Raw genomic sequence first — 24,225 nt, forward strand, 5'->3', positions numbered from 1 at the left:
TTTCTTCGTGTATTGCTCCAGAGCCAGCGTGAAGAATTGGAGGCGATGAGGAGGGACACCGGCGGGAATAGCCGCGGCGTAGGTGGCGACGGAGGCGGCGGCGACGACGGTGAAGAAGCGCTGGGCGACGACGGAGACGAGGACGGCGGCGATGAGTGATTTTGTTTTACTTTTTTAAATTAATGTACTTTTTAATTTTTGTATTTTTTTTATGTTATTGTACTTTTTTTTAAAAGTAATGTACTTTTTAAATTTTAATATTATTATTCGAATTTTCCGTATTTGTCTCGTAAATTAAATTCCGTATGTTGATACAAGTGTAAATTAAATTATATAATTGTTATTAGTGATGTGGATAGGTAGTGTGAAGGCTATGTGAGGGCTATTTGATGTCCAGTTGATGTGGCAAGCTGATGTGGCAGGAGAATTGTAGTGTTGATGATGTGGCAGTGTGAAGGCTATTTGATGGCTATTTGACGTCCGTGCTTATTGTTGATGCTCTTATATATGTATAGATTGGGAACTCTATACACAAAAAAAAAAGTCGTGCTACGAAGTAAGCACTCCACAAATGGAAATAACAGTAGTTCCATAAAAAAACCCGTTACAACCACCATCACCATCATCTTCCAAAATCTATATTCTAAAATTAGGCACATAAAAAAACAGTAACAATTTGCATCCTAAAAAAGGCAAAGAAAAAATCAAGAGGGCGAAAGAGAAAGAAGGAAAGGATGGCTGTGTGGGCAGATGTGCCATTGCGACATCAATGCTATCTATTCGTAAATGGCCATTTTTGTCCACCTAAAATACCCTAATCTTCCTTGAAAAAGAATACAAAAATTAGAAATTTTGATCGGAATTCAATCCGACCTTGTAAAAAAAAAAGTAGTGTGTTGAAGAATCTTGAATTAATCCGCAGTTCATTTTTCGCCTATTTAGCGAGGCGAAAAATGGGCGCGTGTTGCTCCTGTCATAGGGGCGCCACCATTGGGAGGTTCGATGTGGAGGAGGAGAGGAGGTTCGAGGACGGAAGCGTTGTGTTGAGAGGCGACGCCGGGGCCCGGGTCCGGCTTGAGGGATCATCCAAATATGTATCCATGTATACACAGCAGGGTAGGAAAGGAGTCAATCAAGATGCCATGACCGTTTGGGAGGTAACGATAGAAATCCATTGGTTCTATCCTAAAACCAATTAGTTATAGGAGACGGGGCCCATGAGACTTATATATTAATTTCAGTTCTTTATTAGCATTGATGTGAAATAGTTATATTTTTATATTTTTTTGTTTCAATTGCCAACAGCGTTAATGTTGATTTGGTGTAAATGTTTGTTTCCCTCAGAGGTTTTCAGGTGAGAGAGACATGTTCTTCTGCGGCGTGTTCGACGGGCATGGGCCTGCCGGCCATAGGGTGTCTCATTACGTCCGCGATTTCCTTCCCGCTAAGATCTCTCAGCTCTACCGAGATCCCACCGCCGCTGATGATGATGAGGATAATGATGATGATGAAGGTCACAATCCGCTCTTTCGGTCGTGGAAGGCTTGCCTCACCAAGTGCTTCCACGACATGGACAATCTGCTCGAAAAGGAGAGCTCGGTTGAGTGCTATTGCAGTGGCACTACTTCAGTTTGTGTCCTAAAAAAGGTAGTATCTCTTTGATAAGGATCATATCCTTATCAAGTCGGAGAAGATAAAGAAAGTCACAGGGAAACGTTCCATTGATTCTAGACGGAAAACTAAATAAAGATAAAAGACAAAATATATTATTTCATTGATGATAGAAGAAAATAACAATAGCCCTATTTATAATACTAATACTAACTTAATGAGCAAGACAACCAACATATAAAAAAGATATTCAATCCCTAAATTATCTAACTAAATAATAATAATAATCATCATCGTATCACTCTTTCTCTTGAATTACTAATTACAACTTCAATATCATATGCATTAGCCACTTTGTGTGTTGTTTTGTAGGGAGAACACTTGATCATATCGAATCTAGGAGATTCTCGAGCTGTGCTTTGCAAGAGGGGTGATAGTAATGAGGCTGTTGCAGAGCAATTAACTGTTGATCTCAAGCCAAATGTGCCAAGTTGGAGTCTAATTTGTTTCTTCTCTTTTATGTTGGCATCATTGTGTATTTATTAATTATGTGATGAATTAATTGGTTTTTTAGGTGAAGCGAAACGGATAATAAGCCGACGAGGACGAGTGCAAGCCATGGAGGAAGAGCAGAACGTGTATAGGATTTGGATGCCGGATGAGGACTGCCCCGGCCTAGCCATGGCTAGGGCCTTCGGAGATTTCTGCTTGAAAGACTATGGCCTTATCTCCACCCCGGTCGTGTCCTATCGGAAGCTCACTGAGCGAGACGAATTTGTAGTCCTGGCGACAGATGGGGTAAGGAGATAAGACATAGTAATTAATTGTAGCTAATATACAGATAAACGCATATACCTTGGAGTTATATAATAAAAAAATGGCCTTTCTATTTTTATTATGTTTTGTTTATTTATCTTCGCGTCGCCTGACCTCCATGTTGGTTAGATATGGGATGCCTTGTCGAACGAGGAGGTGGTAGAGATAGTGGCCTCAGTAGGAGACCGGTCTATGGCAGCACAGACGTTGGTAGAGAAGGCGGTGCAGGCGTGGAGGCATAAGTACCCTCGGTCGAAGACAGACGACTGCGCCGTGGTTTGCCTATTTTTCAAGAGGGCTACGCAAATGGTACACTACAAATCAAGGTATGCGGATTTGGACACACAAAGCTTCGTTGGCAGCGTCAACAGTGTGAATGCCCCTGAGACTGTGTTGAATGTCAACCTTGATGAGCAATCAGTGAGACGACCAAGGAAAAGAAGATTGGGGAAGAGACTTGAGAGTGTCCAAGAGTGAATTTAATAAATTGTAAATATTTTTAACTACTTTTTTCATTTCAAGCAAAGAATGTATATTCATGATTTAGTGTTTTGTAGTCATCAGACTATTTTACCAAGATATTTGAACTTTTCCTATTACTAAGATAAGGAAATGTGGCATCATGTACTCCTCCATCCCATAAAAGATGTCATACTTGTGGATTTAGAAAGTTTTGTTTTGTGTGGTAAGTGGAGAGAGAAAGTATAATTTTTATATTAATGTGAGAGGGAACTTTATTCAAAAATGGAAATATGACATCTTTTGTGGGATTAACTAAAAAGAAAAGTGTGACATTTATTATGGGACAGAGGGAGTATTACGGATGATCCTTTGTCCGAAAAATATGCTTAGCATGAATTTTAAGAAAAGGCTTTGTTCGAAAAATATGCTCAACATAAATTTTAAGAAATTATTTGACGTTATAAAGAAAATGAATTAAAAAATTAATAGCAAGTGTATCCTACTTTAATATTGCTAAGTAAAAGAGTAAATAGAATCAATTTTAAGGCACTAATGAAATGGGAACTCGCATATTTTACAAACTTCAAACTATGATCTGAATCGTTAGAAAATGTCAACAGACGACAAACTAACATCAACAAAAAATATCAATACAGTGTTAGAATTTAGAATTTATACAATATTTAGAATATGCATTTGATTACATCTTATGAATCTACATGTATAGTACTCCCTCTGTTTCATAGTAGTGGAATCATTTTACCATTTTAGTACGTTCCATAGTAGTAAAGTCATTTTCATTTTTTAGTAAAACTCAAACACATTTTTCACATTTATTTTTCATTCTTTTTTACTTTATTCTCTCTACCTTTTTTCTCTCACTTACTTAACTATTTTTTTATTTAATACATTGCACACATTTTTCTTAATCTTCATGCCAAAAAAATACTTCCACTATTATAGAAAGGAGATAGTAGTAAATTTCCTAGCATAATGGATATAATAAGCGGATATATAGAAATTCATTTATTACAAACAGGAAAAAGTAAATACAATTTATGCAAGTACAAGTTACTACTCCCACTCCACGAAAATTTATCATCTCTTTCCATTTCATTCCGTCCATAAAATTTATCACATTTCACTTTTACCATTTTTTATAGTAGATCCTACATTCCACTAATTCATTCACACATATTTTATTATAAAACTATTATGTAAAAGTCGGACCCACATGCCACCAACTTTTTTAACTCACTTTCTATTACATTTCTTAAAACCTATTTGACCCGTCAATGGTGACGAATTAAATTTATCACCTATTTCCGTTTCATTCCGTCCATAAAAATTTATCACATTTCACTTTTACCATTTTTTATAGTGGACCCTACATTCCACTAACTCATTCACACATATTTTATTATAAAACTATTATGTAAAAGTATGACTCACATGCCAGGAACTTTTTCAACTCACTTACTATTACATTTCTTAAAACCTATTTGACCCGTCAATGGTGACGAATTATTAGGGATGGAGGGAGTATAAGTTAGTCAAGTATGACAGTCAATTTATTAAAAAAGGGCAAAATGTAAATAGCATTTTATTGGCGGATGTTCCAAAATAGCAAAACACATATTTTATTCACGGATGGAGCGAGTACATTCTATTGTAGGCATGCATTAGATATTCATTCCTCGTTGTCCCACACATCCACAACGCTCCTAAGAAGCCCTTCCGTCTTGTTGATGAAGAGGTCTTCACCATCCAACACTCGTTTCTACAAAATAAAATAGGAGTTGATATACAGATTAAGTTATAAGTATCTTGATGAATCGGCGAATTTTTGATGTGGTGAATGCTGGAAAACACAGATCACGACACGGTGAATTTACGTGGTTCGATTTACTGAGGTAAATCTACGTCCACGGGAAGAAAAGAGGGCAGAGTTGTATTGCTTGATCTGTTTTCTACAGCTTACAATACAGACTTGCTATTTTGTATTTTATCTCTAGAGATCGAGAGAAAAGTTAGAACGTCCCCCTATCTATCTGATCTAGGTTCTATTTATACATTGACCTAGATCGTGGCATGCAGCCATTTACTAGGTAGTGGATGTCGTGGAGATCGTGGCGATCTTGCATGGGTCCACTATCCTGCATGAGTTAATGACTGCTTGACACCACTAAATAGATCGTGGGTGTAGTGGAGGTGGAAATCCTGCATGAGTCCACTATCTCCTAGTTCGGTCGAATACTGAGACCGAACTACTGAATTATTGCCGAGCAGCTTTTGCCGATCTGAGAGTAGAGCTTGATGCCGACCTGAGAGCAAAGTTTGATTGGTTGGCTTTTACCGAGCTGTAGGCTGGGGCCGAACTCTTTGGTTGTGCCGAACTGAACTCTTTAGTCATGCCGAACTGATACTCTTTCTTGGGCTTTAGGTTGATGGGCTTTGCTGCTGTTGGGCTTGTTTAGTACGTACTCCATCACTACCCCCCCCGAAAAGTGAAGTGAATCACTTCGGCATTCTGGATAAAGGTACGGGGTAAGTTGATGTTTGTCCTCGGTCTGATGAAGTGAACTCTTTTTTGACCGGACTCGTCTTTGGTCTGATGAAATAAACATCTTTGACCGGACTCGTCTTTGGTCTGATGAAATAAACATCTTTGACCGGACTAAGCTTGTGTCCTAATTTGGCGAGTTTTATCGCTCGGATCGGACTTTCCGTTGTCCTAATTTGGGGATCGGACTTTCCCTTGTCCTAATTCGGCGAGTTTTATCGCGTGGATCGGACTTTCCCTTGTCCTAATTCAGGCAAGTTTTATCGCGAGAATCGGACTTTTGTTGCAGTTCGTTTCAGACGAAGTGCTTGATTTTTAAGCCGAATTGTGGTCTTGTATCCTCTTTAGAAGCTTGGACTTCACAATCGTTGGCTTATTGCAGCTCGTTTCAGACGAACTGCTTGTTTAAGCTGAATTGTGGTCTTGTATCTTCTGTAGAAGCTTTGACTCACAATCGTTGGCTTGTTGCAGCTCGTTTCAGACGAACTGCTTGTTTAAGCTGAATTGTGGTCTTGTATCTTCTGTAGAAGCTTTGACTCACAATCGTTGGCTTGTTGCAGCTTGTTTCAGACGAACTGCTTGTTTAAGCTGAATTGTGGTCTTGTATCTTCTGTAGAAGCTTTGACTCACAATTGTTTAGCTTGTATATGTTCTAAGAAGGGGATCAGCCTTCGAAGAACAAGATACCTCAGTAACATTTGTAAGAGACGACACGCACAGAGACAGACAAAACGCATATAGACAAAACGCACAGAGACAAATAAAGACCAAGTAAACCAAATAAAGCACATTGACTGAACAAGACTCAAGACTGACTGACCGGACTGTCTCTTACAAATGGAACTTTTTGAGGTTGGAAATGTGCCATGTTCGGGGTACCTGTTCTCCTGACATGTGAGCCAATTTGTAAGACCCTTTGCCGAGGACTTCTGACACCCGATACGGACCTTCCCATGTGGGTTCGAGCTTGCCCAGCTTTTCTGCTCGGCTCACTTCGTTGTTTCTCAAGACGAGATCTCCCACTTGAAATTGTAGCTTCTTCACCCTTTGGTTGTAATACCGGGCTACTTGCTCCTTGTACTTGGCTGCTTTTATGCAGGCCAATTCTCTTCTTTCTTCGGCAAGATCTAGCTCGGCTCTCAGTCCGTCGCCATTCATTTCTGAGGAGAAATTTAGAGTTCGGGGACTGGGTACGCCGATCTCCACCGGAATCACGGCTTCAGTGCCGTACACAAGACTGTACGGAGTTTCACCGTTGGAGGTTGTGGGTGTAGTTCGGTAGGACCATAGGACTTGAGGGAGATTTTCTACCCATTGTCCTTTGGCTTGTTCTAACCGAGCTTTTAACCCTTTCACCAGGATACGATTTGTTACCTCCGTTTGTCCGTTTGCTTGTGGATGAGAGACCGAAGTGAACCGCTGTTGAATATTCAGCTCTTGGCACCAATTCTTGAACGTCTTGTCGGTGAACTGAGTCCCGTTATCCGAGATGAGGATGTGGGGTATGCCAAATCGGCACACTATGTTCTTCCAGACGAAATCCAATGCTTTCGAGCTCGTTATCGTAGCTAATGGTTCAGCTTCCGCCCACTTCGTAAAGTAGTCCACGGCAACGATTAGGAATTTCATTTGCCGAGGAGCTTGAGGAAGTGGTCCCACTATGTCTATGCCCCATTGCATGAAAGGCCAAGGGCTTTGCATAGTGAATAGATCGGTCTGCGGCATCCTTGGGATATTTGCATGGATTTGGCACTTCGGGCATGTCTTGACGAGCTGCACTGCTTCTTGTACCAAGGTTGGCCAATAATATCCCCATCTTAGAACTTTTTTAGCTAAAGTTCTAGCTCCGATGTGGCTGCCGCACGATCCTTCATGAACTTCTCTGAGGATGTAGTCCGTCTCTTCTGGTCCTACGCACCGCAATAACGGCTGGAGGTAAGACTTTCTAAAGAGGACTCCTTCATGAAGTTCGTACCGAAGTGCTCGGCACGTGATCTTCCGAGCTTCTCTCTTATCCTCGGGCAATTGTCCTTGATCCAGATACTGCAAGATCGGCGTCATCCAGTTCGGCGAGCTGGATACTGAATGTACCTCGGCTTCATCAATGCTTCGATGCATTAATTCTTCCGCCTTTGAGCTCGGATCTGAGGCCAACTTACTTAAGGTATCTGCTCGGCTATTTTCCGCTCTGGGAATGCGGATTATCCGAAAATAGGAGAAACTTTGGCTGATGCTTTGCGCTTTGTCCAAATACTTCTTCATTCTCTCGTCACGAGCTTCACTTGTACCCAACATGTGATTTACTATGACTTGTGAATCACAATGGACTTTGAGAGATTTGACGAGTAGACTTTGCGCTAACTGGAGTCCGGCCAGGAGGGCTTCGTACTCGGCTTCATTATTAGTAGTGGGGAATAGGAACCGAAGTGAGTAGGTTACCTCGTGTCCGTCGGGAGCGACGAGTAAAATACCAGCTCCACTTCCTATCTTGTTTGAAGCTCCATCTACGAATCCGCTCCAGCAGTCTGGCGGCTCTACTTCGGATTCCAAGGGCTGTGCTAGTTCGGCATTGGTAGAATTTTTCTGTTCGGCAATGACAGGGATTGCTTGATCGAACTTGGCCTCTGCAAGAAAATCTGCCAAGGCTTGTCCCTTGATGGCTTTCCGAGGTAGGTACTCGATTGAGTGTTCTCCCAGCTCTATGGCCCATTTGGCGATTCTGCCTGATGCTTCTGGCTTGGTCAAAACTTGCCGAAGAGGCAGATCGGTTAAGACGCATACCTTGTGAGCATAGAAGTATGGCCGCAGTCTCCTTGCTGCATTTACTAACGCCAGAGCAATTTTTTCCAGAGGTTGATACCTTGTTTCTGGACCTCTTAATGCTCGGCTTGTAAAGTAGATGGGAAACTGCTTTAGGCCTTCTTCTCGTACAAGCACCGCGCTGATGGTTTGATCTGATGCCGCTAAGTATAAGAATATTACTTCGGCTTCGGTTGGAGCAGAGAGAATAGGAAGCTCGGCTAGATAACTTTTGAGCTCGTCAAAGGCCTTTTTCTGCTCGGCTCCCCACTCGAACTTTGGTGCCTTTTTCAACACCTTGAAGAACGGCAGTTGCTTTTCGGCTGCTTGAGAAAGGAATCGATTCAGTGCGGCTAGACATCCGGTTAGCCTTTGCACGTCATGTATGGACTTCGGCATTGCCATGTTCTGAACGACTTGAACTTTTGAGGGGTTTGCCTTGAGTCCGTCCTTTGAAACCCAACAACCCAGAAACTTTCCCGAATCTACCAAAAAGGTACACTTTTGGGGATTAAGTTTGAGGTTAGCTTTCTTGAGCACGCTGAGAGTGGACTTGAGGTTGTGCTCGTACTCCGAAGTGCTTTTGCTTTTGACGACTATGTCGTCGACATACACTTCAACCTGTTTTCCGATTAGGTGCCAAAAAAGCTTGTCTACCATCCTTTGATAAGTGGCTCCGGCATTCTTTAAACCGAATGGCATCTTTTTATAAGCGAAAATGCCGAAATCGGTAATGAAAGCTGTTTTCGGAGCGTCACTCTCATCCATCAACACTTGGTGATATCCTTTGTATAAATCAAGAAAACAGAAAATTTCGAAGCCGATCAAAGCTTCTACTTTTTTATCTATATTCGGAAGGGGATAGCAATCTTTGGGACAATGCTTATTTAGATCGGTGAAATCTATGCACATCCGCCATCCTCCTTCCTTTTTCTTGATCATGACAGGATTGGCCACCCACGAAGGATACTTCACTTCGAATAACACATCCGCCTTCAATAATTGACGGACTTCGTCATGGATGACTTGACTTCGTTCTGCCGCAAAGAGTCTTTGCTTCTGTTTTATCGGCCGGACCGAAGGATCAATATTTAACCGATGAGTGATTACCTCGGAGGGCACTCCGGTCATGTCCAACGGAGACCATGCAAAGACGTCTTTATACTCCTTGAGGAGCTGGATGGTTTTTTCCCGAAGTAGAGGCGTTCCCGCGAAGCCGATCTTAACCGTTCTGGATGGATCGTCTTCGTACAGCTGAACTGTCATCGAGTTCGGCTCCGGTATGACTTCGGTCATCGCCTCTGACTCCGGCTGCTGTGATTGCTATGCTTGATGGTGCCGATCTGACTGCTCGGCACTTCTAAGCGCAATTTGTAGACATTCCTTTGCTCTCTTTTGGTCACCTCGGATGACCGCTATCCCTCCTTTAGTAGGGATCTTGATGGTGAGGTGATAAGTAGAGCAAACGGCCCGAACTGTGTTGAGCCAGTCTCTCCCCAGGATGATGTTGTACGGGGACCGAGCTTTCACCACAAAGAACTCGATCATCGTATTGGAGCTTGTAGGCGCTTTTCCCACCGTGATCGGAAGGCTGATAATGCCTTCAGGGCGGGTGTCCTCCTGGGCGAAACTTTTCAGAGGAAGTGGAGCCGGACTAAGCCGAGCTGGATCCACTTCCATTTTATCGAAACATTCTTTAAAAAGAATGCTGACTGATGCTCCTGTATCCACAAATACTCTGTGGATCAGTTTGTTTGCCACTCCGGCTTGAATGACAATAGCGTCTTGGTGAGGAGAGATGGCTGGGACGGGATCGACATCTGAAAATGTAATCACTTCGTCTTTCTTCAGCCTTTTATGTGTTGGCTCCTCTTGATTGGAACCTCTGCGTTCTGCTTTTAGGGACGACTTAGTCTTCCCGGCAGGGAGAGCATCAATAGTCTGGATTACTCCATCATATTGCGGCTCGTCGTCGTCTTCGGGATCCTCATGCCTTTTCGGATCCTGAGGATTGCAGTTCGCACCTCTCTGCCTTTTGTTCTTTTTCGGCTGCTTGCTTTGGTATTTTTTTAACGTTCCTGTTTTCACAAGAACATCAATACCTGCAGCCAAATCTCGGCACTCCTCGGTATCGTGTCCGTGGGCTTGATGGAAGGAGCAATATTGATCCTGAGGTCGCCGCACGGCTGATTTCGTCATCCGCTTTGGTCTTTCGAACATATCGGAATGTAGTTCGAAAATTTCCGCTCTTGACTTGTTCAGCGGTACGAACTGAGCAGGCGGCTTCTCGGGGTTGAGACGGGGTCCCAATCTGTCTCGCACCGGAGCCCTTTGAATTCTTTCAAATGGAGTCCGGCGAGGATGCCCCTGATCGCTATGATCGGGCTTCCTTCTGTCTCCTCGGGACGATGAGCTGTCTAACGACCGTTTGCGACGGTCTGCCTCATCGGCCCGGGAGTACTGGTCCACAATGTCCCACATTTCCTGAGCTGTCTGCGGACCGCACTCAACGAGCTTCCTGTAGAGAGCTCCAGGCAGAATTCCATTTTGGAATGCCGAGATGACAAGCAGATCGTTGAGATCGTCTACTTGCAGGCATTCCTTGTGGAATCTTGTCATAAAGTCGCTGATTTTTTCGTCGCGACCTTGACGAATAGAAAGCAGCTGAGCCGAAGTGATCCGGGCTTCCGCTTTCTGAAAGAACCTCCTGTGGAAAGCATCCATTAGATCTCGGTAGGATCTAATGCTGCCTTGAGGAAGGCTGTCGAACCACCTTCTGGCGTTCCCGATGAGCAGCTCGGGGAACAGCTTGCACATGTGGACCTCGTTGAGACCCTGGTTCACCATGTTATATTGATAGCGTCCCAAGAAATCATGAGGATCCACGAGTCCGTCATAGGTTATCGACGGAGTTCGGTAGTTCCGCGGCAAAGGAGTTCGGGTGATATCGTCCGAGAACGGAGTCTTTAATGCTCCGTACATGGCGAACCCGACATCTCTTCGGTACGGAGGAGATGGAGTTCTCATGTGGTTCCGGTACCGAGGAGGAACAGGAACATGTCGGGGTTGAGGATTCTTTCTCCTGGAAGACACGTCACTACTGCGGTAGTGACTTTCATGCCTAGATGAGGAGGGAGAATCCGTCGTTGTCTTCTCCGGCTGTTGGTTCTTCTGCAGGAAGGTTAAGAACTCCTCCTGCTTCTCGGCCAAGAACAGCTTAACAGCTTCATTTAAATCGGGCTGCTGGGAAGACTCGGTGCGATGACTCCTGGAGTGGCTTGTTCCTTCTTCGTGAGAACCGGAGGTAGATGTCTCCCGAGGCCGTTTTTCAGACCTGCGAGCTGGACTAGCTTCCTCACGGTTATCACGAACGGTATTATGGGTGTTATGTGATCTGGTATGCATTTTTTTGGGGTGGAAAAAGGGTCAAAAATTCGCTTTATCACAAATTTGGTTCTCTGTTTCCCACAGACGGCGCCAGTGATGAATCGGCGAATTTTTGATGTGGTGAATGCTGGAAAACACAGATCACGACACGGTGAATTTACGTGGTTCGATTTACTGAGGTAAATCTACGTCCACGGGAAGAAAAGAGGGCAGAGTTGTATTGCTTGATCTGTTTTCTACAGCTTACAATACAGACTTGCTATTTTGTATTTTATCTCTAGAGATCGAGAGAAAAGTTAGAACGTCCCCCTATCTATCTGATCTAGGTTCTATTTATACATTGACCTAGATCGTGGCATGCAGCCATTTACTAGGTAGTGGATGTCGTGGAGATCGTGGCGATCTTGCATGGGTCCACTATCCTGCATGAGTTAATGACTGCTTGACACCACTAAATAGATCGTGGGTGTAGTGGAGGTGGAAATCCTGCATGAGTCCACTATCTCCTAGTTCGGTCGAATACTGAGACCGAACTGCTGAATTATTGCCGAGCAGCTTTTGCCGATCTGAGAGTAGAGCTTGATGCCGACCTGAGAGCAAAGTTTGATTGGTTGGCTTTTACCGAGCTGTAGGCTGGGGCCGAACTCTTTGGTTGTGCCGAACTGAACTCTTTAGTCATGCCGAACTGATACTCTTTCTTGGGCTTTAGGTTGATGGGCTTTGCTGCTGTTGGGCTTGTTTAGTACGTACTCCATCATATCTCGCACCAAAATACGAACACGAACCCGAACCTGATGAAGAATGGTAGAAAGAGCTTGGAAGTCTTCGGGTGGTATCTCCCATTGGAAAACATGGAGATTCTCTTGAATTGTATCGGATTTCGGACTAATAGTGCTAGTCCCGCTTTGAATAGCCCATTTCGCAAGCACCTGCCCCGGGCTCTTGTTTAGCTTCTTCGCCAATCTATCCACCACCGGATCATGCTCATCACCCTCCATAGCCGAGTACGCCTACACCAAACACACACACACCTTTATTAGGTCTATTAGTAAAAAAACAAATCAAACGAGCCTCCAGCATCTTGTCGTTGCGCCAACCCGGATGCATCTCCATCTGCACTCACCACCATTTCATCATTAATCTTCTAAAACAAACACCATTATTTTTTCACTCTCCCAAATCTCACCTCGCAAACTGAAGGCTTCATCTTAGCAAAACTCAATAGCTTATCCAATTTCTTAAGGGTGAAATTGCAAACCCCAATATCCCTCCACCACCAGTTTCTCCATTTCTCGCCAAACTCCAATACATCATCCCCTCTCTCTCAACCTAAACGCCCAATGTATCTTCAAAACCAACACAAATATCTATCAATTTCAATGTTACATCTCAATTATAGAAAATGGAAAAATAAGACTAGTACTATAAAGTTACAAGATAGAGATCAAGGAATTCTAGCTGCAATTCTTCCAGTGTTCGCAAAAATGCGTGCCCCACTCTTTCGGGTACTAAATCAGTACACCTACCATACCAATTAAACACGCAGTTTTGTATCAGTATTAGTTATCATATAAAGTTGAACTCGAAGATATGTATATATACCATATCTTGGATGTGATAAACAAATGTTTTCTCTCTATTCCAGCATGTATGGCTGCCTTGACTCCTTCACCCACCTATTTATCAATAGATTTTTGTGTGTCAACATTAAAATTAATACTAATATACATCATCAAGTTAGCTACCCACCTCCATTTGAACTCCATATTGGGCCGCGGTTTCAACATGCCTGCAACCAGCCTACATCCATGTAACATCCCAAAATTTTTTTGTTTGCGACTTTTATTTTAATATGTCGATTGGGAATTTCATTATGAAATAAAATTGTTGCTACGTGATTGAGTTGACTATGTGGAATAAATTGTCATGGGTGATTTGGAATGAAGTGTTATTTACTTTTTTTCAATGTGGAAAATTAATTTAAATAAGAGCATGCATTTTGTTCTAGCCAAATAAAGTGGCTATTTTCGGCCCCTCCAATTATTGGAAACTATATTCTTTTTCTTGGATTTAATTAATTGTTCTGGGATATTCATCCAAATTAAATCCAAAACAAACTATTCCAAACTTGTACTACATGAATTTCGAACCCTAGCCTACTCTTGAGTGATTTCGAAAAATCCCCTATTTTAATTAGGAGGATGGATTATTTCTTTGATTTAACTGGTACCTTGTTGATTCCCTTCATTTTTAAATCCAATTAAATCTTGTCACATTTTGTTTCCTCACCATAATTTGATTAATATTCGAATTATTCCCTTGTGGGAATAATACCCAAATTTTCGGCCCCTTTGATTAAGAAGGAAATAATACTTGTTTCCCTCCTTTGTGGAATTCCTTCTATTCAAATAAATACCAAATTAATACCTAAGTCAAATTAATTGGGGATGTGAATATTTTCCTTGTATTGTGCTCTCCATATCACACGCCCCTTATGCTTCAAATTTCTTTGTGGAAATTTATTTAATTGTTACCTATTTTATAGGAGTCTTTTCCTATAAAGAAATTACCAAATTTAAATCCTATTCTTATTTAATTGAGGATTTAAATAATTTTCCTTGTGCACCTATTAAATTTTCGCTCTTTCCCTTTTATTTTCTACTTGGAGATTTAATTTATTTTGTTCCCTTGTTTATGAAATATTCATTATTTTAATTCCTAAGTTTTGAATATATTTCTCTCCAAGTAAATACCAAATAAATTCCTTGTTAATTTAATAGCCAATTTTCGAAAATTCCCTTCTTTTAATTGTGGAATTTTATTTATTGACCTCTATTTTATTCCTCCACAATTAATTAATAAATTAATTTAGTTGGGGATTAAACCTACTATAAAATCACCTAAACCTAACCCTAGCCCCCATATTTTTTCCCCTCCCAACCGTCCACCTCTCTCTCCCTCACTCTCACACGCCTCCTCCTCCCTCTCTACATTCTCTCCAAAACTTTTTGATGAATGAGGAATTAACCCTAGAACTTTTTGAAGCATGATTGTTTGTTGGAAGCATGAATAATTGTGTTTGGATGAATGAGGAATAAACCCTAATTTAGAAATTGTGAAGCCTGAAAACTGTGGCGTTTGGACAGTGGATTCCGACGTATGTTTGACCAGCCAAACGCTCATATTTTGACACGAATTTTTAACTGAGTAAATTTTGAGGTGTTTTCTGTGTTGTGTGTGAATTTCGGCCCCCTTTGACGAAAGATGAATTTTTAATAAATTTTTGAAGTTGACTGCGCAATTCTGCCAGAAACTTGTATTCTCGCCCAGAGAGTTTCGTTTTTGATTTGACCGACCAAATGGCCTTATCTTGATGTGAATTTTTGACTGGATGAAATTTGAAGAGTCTTCTGTGTTTTGTGAAAATTTCAGCCTCATTGAACATCGGATGAAGTTTTGGTAAATTTTTCAATCGAACCGCGCAGTACTGCCAGAATTTTTATGTTCCAACCAGAGGGTTGCATTATTGTTTTGACTGACCAAATTATATGATTTCGGTGTGAAATTTTAACTGGACGTGTTAGTTCTTTCTTTTGGGGAAAATTAATTGATAAATGTAAAATGTTGTGCTTATGAATTGTTCAAAATATATATATATATATATATATATATATATATATATATATATATTATTAAATTAAATTAACTTTTTCGTTTGGAAAATTAAGCTATGGAAGTGTGATGTTATGTATGTTATGAAGTGCGAAGTATGATGCGTTATTCTATGGAGTGTTTTATACGAATGATGGAAGTTGATGCGAAAGTACGTTTTAATTTGAGTCAAAACTTTTACTTTAAAAGTGAGATGTGGAAAAAAAAAACTTTTTTTCGGAAAGTGTGAAAGTGTAAAGAAATTTTGTTTCAAAAAGTTGTGAATATAATTGTGAAGTTCAAAAGTGTGTTGCTATGGGAAGTGAAAATGTTGTGTTTATCTTGAGGTCTGAATGACGTAAATTGTGGTAGATGATGATCTATGAGATGACGAATTGTGTTGTGAACTTAGAGTACCTAAAATATAAGCCTAGTTGACCGCACGAATCGTAGTTCTAAGTTGAAAACTTAACTATTGCTGCTCTGAGCAATGAAACGTACGAGACTATGAAAGTTGAGGCAAACCCTTAAGTCAAGGTGCGAGACAAGAAGAGCTGAAGCTAAGTGATATTTTCATGCAACGACGAGCGGTCATACTCGCGATTTAAATTAGTATAGTGTAATCGTGCGTAAGCGGCAAAACGATGGAGATGATCTTCATACCTTGCTAAGGAGCACGAGGATGAAAACAATATACTATGAGGATAATCATTATGACATGCAGAGAACTTTATGAAGATATGGACTCCGACTATCATTATTAGTGGCATTGACACGAAGAATCTTAGCGTGGAATCCACAGTTCTTAGAGCGATGTTACCAGTCTCGATTTGCGAAAGATGAACGAGGTGGTGCGACTTTAATAGCTATAACAAACTATTTTAATCAACAGTTCTTACTTGGATTCTAAGAAGTTATTTTTCAGTACCTTTCAAATAACCGTGAGCCCTTGTCTATTTAACATCTTGTTTCATTCACCCCTTGCAAGTGATGCATATTATTTCTTTTCCTCCATTGAGTCATAACTCACTTTCAATTCTTGGAAATTGGTGTTGCCTTCATAACTTTGGACACTTGGATTGATTGTAGTCTTCTTTGACTTATTATATATACAAACAATATTTTGACTTTGTGAGCCTTTGCTATTGAACTTCATACCTAAGGCTGCTTGCAGTCATGTCCTTCAATATAGGCACGTTTCGCAGACATGTTTTCTATGGGATATTCTTCTTTGAACTTTTGTTCAATTTTTCATTTTGTAACCATGTCTGTGTCAAGTTCTTTCTCATAGAGTGAAAGTCTTTTTGGATCAGTTCCACTATATGTATTCTTTCCATAATAGAACCTTTCTTTTTACAAAACGAAGTTAAGGCCTACATTTTGTACCTTGCCTTAACAAACTTAATCCACTTGATTTTTTTCAAAAGCCTCTTTGACTTTTGTTGCCTTTCACAAACTTATGAACCCATTGATGTGATTCTATCATTCCATATTATGATTTTCGTTGAACCATGATCAGTACCGCTTTGTGACAACTGCCTACATTTCTCAATCCTCATACAACTGATAATTTTTTTTCTTTCCGCAACCCTTTAAGTCATTATCTCATTGATGTGTTAATCTTTCAAATTTGGTCTAACAACGGAATTATATTGTTGGGTAGCCTACTATGAGAATTAACATTAATTCGATTCCATCCCATATTCATGAACTATCTCATGTTCTTTCAAGCTCCGTGGGGATGATCATAACCAATTGTTACAATACGAAATCGGTTCATATCGAAATGAAGACTGTTTGATTAAAGTTTGCGTTCTTGATACATATTCTGAGTTTTGATGCAACATTGCAAGGAGAGGCAAATTTCTTTTCGAGCCTCTAGCAAAGAGTCGACTAGCTTGTATGGAATTTCCATGAACCAACGAACCTCCATAATCTCTGCTTTACAAGCAACCACGATGATCAGAAAAGGGCGTCCGGCGTATCTTGTGTACTTGAATGGAAAGGAGAAGAAAGACTTGAAGGTGGAAGACGTGGCAGTAGTACGAGACTTTCCCGACGTGTTCCCTGAAACTTTGCCTGGACCGCCACCCGATAGACAAGTGGAGTTTACCATCGACTTAGAACCTGGATCCGCACCAGTATCGAAAGCACCATACCAGATGCCCCTAAAGAGTTGGCTGAATTGAAGATTCAGTTGCAAGAATTGTTAGACTTGGGTTTTATTCGACATAGTGTGTCACCGTGGGGAGCGCCTGTGTTGTTCGTAAAGAAAAAGGATGGAACAATGAGGATGTGCATCGACTATCGTGAGCTCAACAAGATGACCTTGAAGAATAAATACCCATTGCCGAGGATTGATGATTTGTTTGACCAACTTCGAGGAGCGGGCGTATTTTCGAAAATGGATTTGAGGTCGGGATATCATCAACTAAAGGTCCGACGAGAGGATGTGCCTAAGACTGCCTTTCGCACTCGTTATGGCCATTATGAATTCGTCATGATGCCATTTGGGCTGACCAACGCCCCGGCTGTCTTCATGGACTTGATGAACTGAGTTTTCCACGAGTATCTCGATAAGTTCGTGTTAGTCTTCATCGACGATGTTAAGTATACTCGAAGAACGAGGAGGAACATGGAGGGCATCTGCAAACTGTGTTGGAAACATTACGAAGGGAGAACCTTTATGCCAAGTTTAGTAAGTGTGAATTTTGGTTGACTCGAGTGAACTTTCTTGGTCATATCGTTACGGCAAATGGGATTCAAGTAGACCCCGCAAAGGTCGAGGCTGTGCAAAATTAGAAATCGGTGAAAACGCCGAGTGAAATCCGTAGTTTCTTAGGATTGGCGGGATACTACCGACGCTTCATCGAAGGATTCCCTAAAATCGCGAGACCAATGACACAATTGTTGAAGAAAGGAATCAAAGTGGTTTGGACGCCGGAATGCGAGGCGAGTTTCCAACTGTTGAAAGAAAAGTTGACCACAGCACCTGTTCTAGCGGTGCCGGCAGCCGACAAGGACTTCACCGTCTATACTGATGCATCAAAAGTAGGACTTGGATGCGTGTTAATGCAAGATGGGAAAGTGATAGCATATGCTTCCGACAATTGAGACCGAATGAGCTGAATTTTTCGACCCATGATTTGGAACTAGCAACAGTAGTGCACGCACTGAAAATTTGGAGACAACATCTCTATGGAGTGAGATGCGAGATATATACGGATCACAAGAGTCTCAAGTATTTCTTCGAGCAGAAGGAGCTAAACATGCGACAACGACCTTCGTTAGAGATCGTGAAAGATTATGACTGTGGTATTCACTATCATCCGGGCAAGGCGAACGTAGTAGCCGATGCTTTGAGTAGGAAGAACCAACCGTAATTGGCTTATTTCCTAACGCAAGAGGAAGCGTTGATTCGCGAATTCGACCGAATGAAATTGGAAATAATAAAAGCGCCCGAGACAGTACGAGGAAAAATAGCGACGCTAGTGATTGAGCCAGATTTGAGAACCAAGCTCATAGAAGCCCAACGACGTGATGAGAAGTTGGAAGAACTACGTGTGAAGGTGAGAGTCGAGAAACTTGATCATTATCGTGAGGAGGCAGACAATGCTTTGACATACGATGGACGATTGTGTGTGCTGAGCGATGAGGCGCTAAAAGATGAGATTTTGAGTGAAGCACACGACACGCCTTACACTGCTCACCCCGGAAGCACGAAGATATACCAAGATTTGAAACAACGTTTTTGGTAGAATGGAATGAAAGGGGACGTAGCATCGTATGTGGAACGATATCTAGCATGTCAATAAGTGAAGGCCTTACACCAACGGCCATGTGGGAAATTGCAACCACTTGAAATTCCCGAATGGAAGTACTAGCATCTAGCCATGGATTTCATGACAGGTTTGCCAAAGTCACAAAAGGGCAACACTGCGATTTGGGTGATCATCGATCGACTGACTAAAAGCGCACACTTTTTATCAATTAGAATCACTTATGGAGCGGACAAGTTAGCTAAGCTCTACATGAGTGAGATTGTACGTTTACATGGAGTGCCAAAGACCATTGTGTCCGACCGCGATATGAAGTTCACATCAAAGTTTTGGATGAGTTTGCAACGGGAATTGGGCACGCAATTGAACTTCAGCACTGCTTATCACCCGCAATCGGACGGATGGGCAGTCAGAGAGGATGATTCAAACGCTTGAGGATATGCTGCGAGCCGTTGTCCTAGATCAGGGGAAAGTTGGGAAACTGTTCTGCCGTTGGTTGAATTCGCCTACAACAATAGCTATCAAGCGACGATCGATATGGCGCCGTATGAAGCCTTGTATGGCAGGAAGTGTCAATCCCCGCTCTATTGGGATGAAGTTGGTGAGAGGAAGATGTTAGGACTCGACGCCATAAAGGAAATGACTGAAATTGTGCATCAAATCCGTGCAAGGATCAAGGATGCTCAAGATAGGCAGAAGTCGTATGCTGACGTGCGCCGAACAGAGATCAAATTCGATGTTGGTGACAAAGTATTCTTGAAAGTATCCCCGACTAAAGGAGTTGTGAGGTTTGGAGTGAAGGGAAAGCTGAAACCGCGTTTTGTAGGGCCGTACGAGATCATCGATGAAGTAGGTCCTGTAGCGTACCGTTTGGCGTTACTTCCCAGTTTTGGGAATGTGCACAACATGTTCCATGTGTCGCAGTTGCGCAAGTATGTGTTCGACCCCAAGCATGTGATTCATCAAGAGGAAGTGATCCTGACCCTCGACATGAGCTACGAGGAGAGGCCCGAGGCAATCCTAGATCGGAAGGTGCAAGAGTTGCGAAACAAGTCGATAGCATCCGTGAAGGTGTTGTGGAAACACCATGGCTCCGAGGAAGCCACGTGGGAATTAGAGGATAGAATGAAAGAAAAGTACCCCGAGTTGTTTATGAGAGACGATCAAATATCGGGACGAAATTTCTGTTAAGAGGGAAAGGATGTAACATCCCAAAAAAATTTTGTTTGCGACTTTTATTTTAATATGTCGATTGGGAATTTCATTATGAAATTTAATTGCTGCTACGTGACTGAGTTGGCTATGTGGAATAAATTGTCATGGGTGATTTGGAATGAAGTGTTATTTACATTTTTTCAATGTGGGAAATTAATTTAAATAAGAGCATGCATTTTGTTCTAGCCAAATAAAGTGGCTACTTTCGGCCCCTCCAATTATTGGAAACTATATTCTTTTTCTTGGATTTAATTAATTATTTAGGGATATTTATCCAAATTAAATCCAAAACAAACTATTCCAAACTTGTCCTACATGAATTTCGAACCCTAGCCTATTCTTGAGGGATTTCAAACAATCCCCTAATTTAATTAGGAGGATTGATTATTTATTTGATTTAACTGGTACCTTGTTGATTCCCTTCATTTTTAAATCCAATTAAATCTTGCCACATTTTGTTTCCTCACCATAATTTGATTAATATTCGAATTATTCCCTTGTGAGAATAATACCCAAATTTTCGGCCCCTTTGATTAAGAAGGAAATAATACTTGTTTCCCTGCTTTGTGGAATTCCTTCTATTCAAATAAATACCAAATTAATACCTAAGTCAAATTAATTGGGGATGTGAATATTTTCCTTGTATTGTGCTCTCCATATCACACGCCCTTTAAGCTTGAAAATTCCTTGTGGAAATTTATTTAATTGTTACCTATTTTATGGGAGTTTTTTCCTATAGAAATTACCAAATTTAAATCCTATTCTTATTTAATTGAGTATTTAAATAATTTTCCTTGTGCACCCATTAAATTTTCGCTCTGTCCCTTTTATTTTCTACATGGAGATTTAATTTATTTTGTTCCCTTGTTTATGAAATATTCATTATTTTAATTCCTAAGTTGTGAATATATTTCTCTCCAACTAAATACCAAATAAATTCCTTGTTAATTTAATAGCCAATTTTCAAAAATTTCCTCTCTCTCCCTCACTCTCACACGCCTCCTCCTCCCTCTCTACATTCTCTCCAAAAACTCTCCTTCAATCCATGTTCTTGCATCCATTGGAGTTGGAATTTCAAGAGTTTCCGAGGAATCGCATCAATCCTTATTTCTACCGTTTGATTTTGATTCAAGAAGGTATTAAAATCTGTTCCTCACCCTTTCCATTGAATCGTTGTTCTTGAATCCCTCATGCATATAGTGAGTGTAGGAATCATAGATCGCAAAATTAATCGGTGGGAATTTATGTTTGTGTGAGAAAATTTGTGGATGTGCGATTTTGAATGAATATGTGTGAAGTTTGGATGATTCATTGGTGAATGTTGTGTGAATATATGAGAACATGATTGTGAGAACTTTTTGAGCATGATTGTGTGTTGGAAGCATGAATAATTGTGTTTGGATGAATGAGGAATAAACCCTAATTTCAAAATTGTGAAGCCTGAAAACTGTGGCGTTTGGACAGTGGATTCCGACGTGTGATTGAACAGCCAAACACTCATATTTAGACACGAATTTTTAACTGAGTAAATTTTAAGCTGTTTTCTGTGTTGTGTGTGAATTTCAGCCCCTTTTGACGAAAGATGTATGTTTAATAAATTTTTGGAAGTTGACTGCGCAATTCTGCCAGAAACTTGTATCCTCGCCTAGAGAGTTTCATTTTTTATTTGACCAACCAAATGTCCTTATCTTGATGTGAATTTTTGACTCGATGAAATATGAAGAGTCTTCTGTGTTTTGTGAAAATTTCAGCCTCATTGAACGTCGGATGAATATTTGGTAAATTTTTCAATCGAACAGCGCAGTACTGCCAGAATTTTTATGTTCCGACCAGAGGGTTGCATTGTTGTTTTGACTGACCAAAATATATGATTTCGGTGTGACATTTTAACTGGACGTGCTTGAATGTGTCTACTGTGTAATGACCAAAATTTAGCTTCATATGAGGTCAGATGGAATTTTGGTGATTTTTACAAACCGACTGCGCAGTTCTGCCAGATTTCTGTTATGTCAAAATAATACTTGGTACCAAGTTTTGATGAATTATATGATGCATGTATGATCAAGGAATGTATCTTATGAAGTGATTATGTGTGATAAGTTAAGAAATATTATGGCATGTTTTTCCTTATGTTGATGAATGTTGGGGTGGGTAATTTAAGAGAACGATGAAAGGAACGATAGGACATGCATGATAATTTGTATTGATGGAAGGCTGATTGAGTTGTGGTGTTGGCAAGGGGATTGTGTGTACGTGAGCACAAGGAACGAGGGTTGCTTTGAGTTGGGTAATGTGTTGTTTAAGCAAACGAGGTGGGCTTTCTTTTACAAATCTCTTTACCTTTCGAAAAGATGATGTGGTGTTATAAGGGTGGTTTAACTTGTTATGTCATGCCATTTTGTTTTTGTTTATGAGATTGTTGCCTGATGCCTAGTTCGTCTGAGCTTGCTCCGTTAGGCTATATGGCTGTGTTGTGAAACGAATTTGGGTCTGAGTAGGGCCGCAAACCCTATCAGGCTGTGTACACTGGTGGGATCGTGAGTCGTCCTTGCTAGTCGGCCGGTCTCGTGGGCGAATAGTGTGGCCACACTTTCGTCGCACTGTGGAATGATGATAGTGATTGATGGATTGTTGAGAAAATGGAGAGATTGTTTTACTGGCCAGTCTATGAAACATTTTTGTGTTCTCGATGATATTTCTTAACTACATGTAAAACTCGAGATCACTGGTATGGATGACATAACTATTATAAAATGTTTTCGGCATGAGCCCATTGAGTACAACAAGTACTCAGCCCTGCATATGTTTTCCCTATGTGCAGGTTGAGCGGGATGTTGCGATGGATGTTGAGTCGGCCTAGGAATTTTAGATGCGTTGTGTCCTCATACATAAGCGTCATCCTATGACTCTCTTGATAACCTATTTCCGCTGCTATTATTGAAACAGTGTCGCAAGAATTTATTCTATTTCGTACGATTTTTGTCTTGTCAAATACTTTGAGACTTTAACCCGCTGCTTACTTCGTTACTCTAAAATGGTTTTCGTAAACTAAAACAAATGTTCTTTTGGGAGTTAATTGAATTTTTGATATTTATTTTTCCACTGTTTTCTTTGAAAAATTGTTTGCTAGAAATCTCTGCACTATTTGATATTGTAATTACGACATTAAGTATTTTGAACTAAAATCCGTTGCTTAACTTTTCAATGAACTAAAATATTCCTCTTCTTAAGTTAATTGGGTCATTCATATGAACTGTCGTCCTTTAAATGTTGTCCTTTATTGCTTTCTCGTGGTCACGACCTCCTCGTTTTATTATCCCTAATATGGGCGGTCGTGACAATCCCATATAAAGTATAATATCATGTCACTTTCATTTACTCAAAGTGTACAAATACATAGATAAACGCAATATTTTTTAGTAGGTGACTAATATTAGCGGACAGACAAAAATATAAATCTAAAACTATTTTTTCTTATGAAAAAAGCAATATTACTACTACATCTTAATGAGTTTTAAATCCAAACCCGACTCAATCCAAAATCATCAGATCTTTATCGGATCATTCTGATAAAGATCCAACCCCAACAATCCAAACACATTTAACTTAATTTCATGTGTGTTCGTATTAGATTTTCATATCGGTATCCTAAGTTGAAACTATGAAAAAATCAAAGATGGGAAAACCTAACCTCAATAAGAGTAGTTTGAACAGAATATCGTGGAGAATGAGATTTCCAAGTGCTAAGTCCGACAACAGGGATGAGATATGTTGAAGAGAATAAATCACGTGTGCATGAATGTGAAGCCGATGCATACGGATGCATGAATGTGAAGAAGGGATGCAGTGAAGCCGATGCATACGGATGCATGAATGTGAAGAAGGGATGCAGCCGAAAATATCTTGGTCTTAGCTGTCGTACAGCTGGCTCCTAGTCAGCTT

At 40.8% G+C, this 24,225-nt stretch overlaps 1 protein-coding gene and 1 pseudogene across 1 annotated transcript; one reads left to right on the forward strand and one right to left on the reverse strand.

Moving 5' to 3' along the window:
* Positions 1 to 927: 927 nt before the first annotated feature.
* On the forward strand, positions 928 to 3,024 carry LOC121799706 (probable protein phosphatase 2C 65). Its single transcript, XM_042199151.1, has 5 exons — positions 928 to 1,157; positions 1,345 to 1,647; positions 1,984 to 2,101; positions 2,186 to 2,409; positions 2,557 to 3,024. The coding sequence occupies exons 1-5, from the start codon at positions 954 to 956 to the stop codon at positions 2,902 to 2,904; spliced, it is 1,197 nt and encodes a 398-aa protein (XP_042055085.1). The 5' UTR covers positions 928 to 953; the 3' UTR covers positions 2,905 to 3,024.
* Positions 3,025 to 4,579: 1,555 nt separating this feature from the next.
* LOC121800893 lies at positions 4,580 to 24,109 on the reverse strand (annotated as a pseudogene).
* Between the last annotated feature and the right edge of the window lie 116 nt (positions 24,110 to 24,225).

This window comes from Salvia splendens, chromosome 4 (assembly GCF_004379255.2).
Source record: "Salvia splendens isolate huo1 chromosome 4, SspV2, whole genome shotgun sequence".
In the NCBI taxonomy this organism is placed as follows: Eukaryota; Viridiplantae; Streptophyta; class Magnoliopsida; order Lamiales; family Lamiaceae; genus Salvia; species Salvia splendens.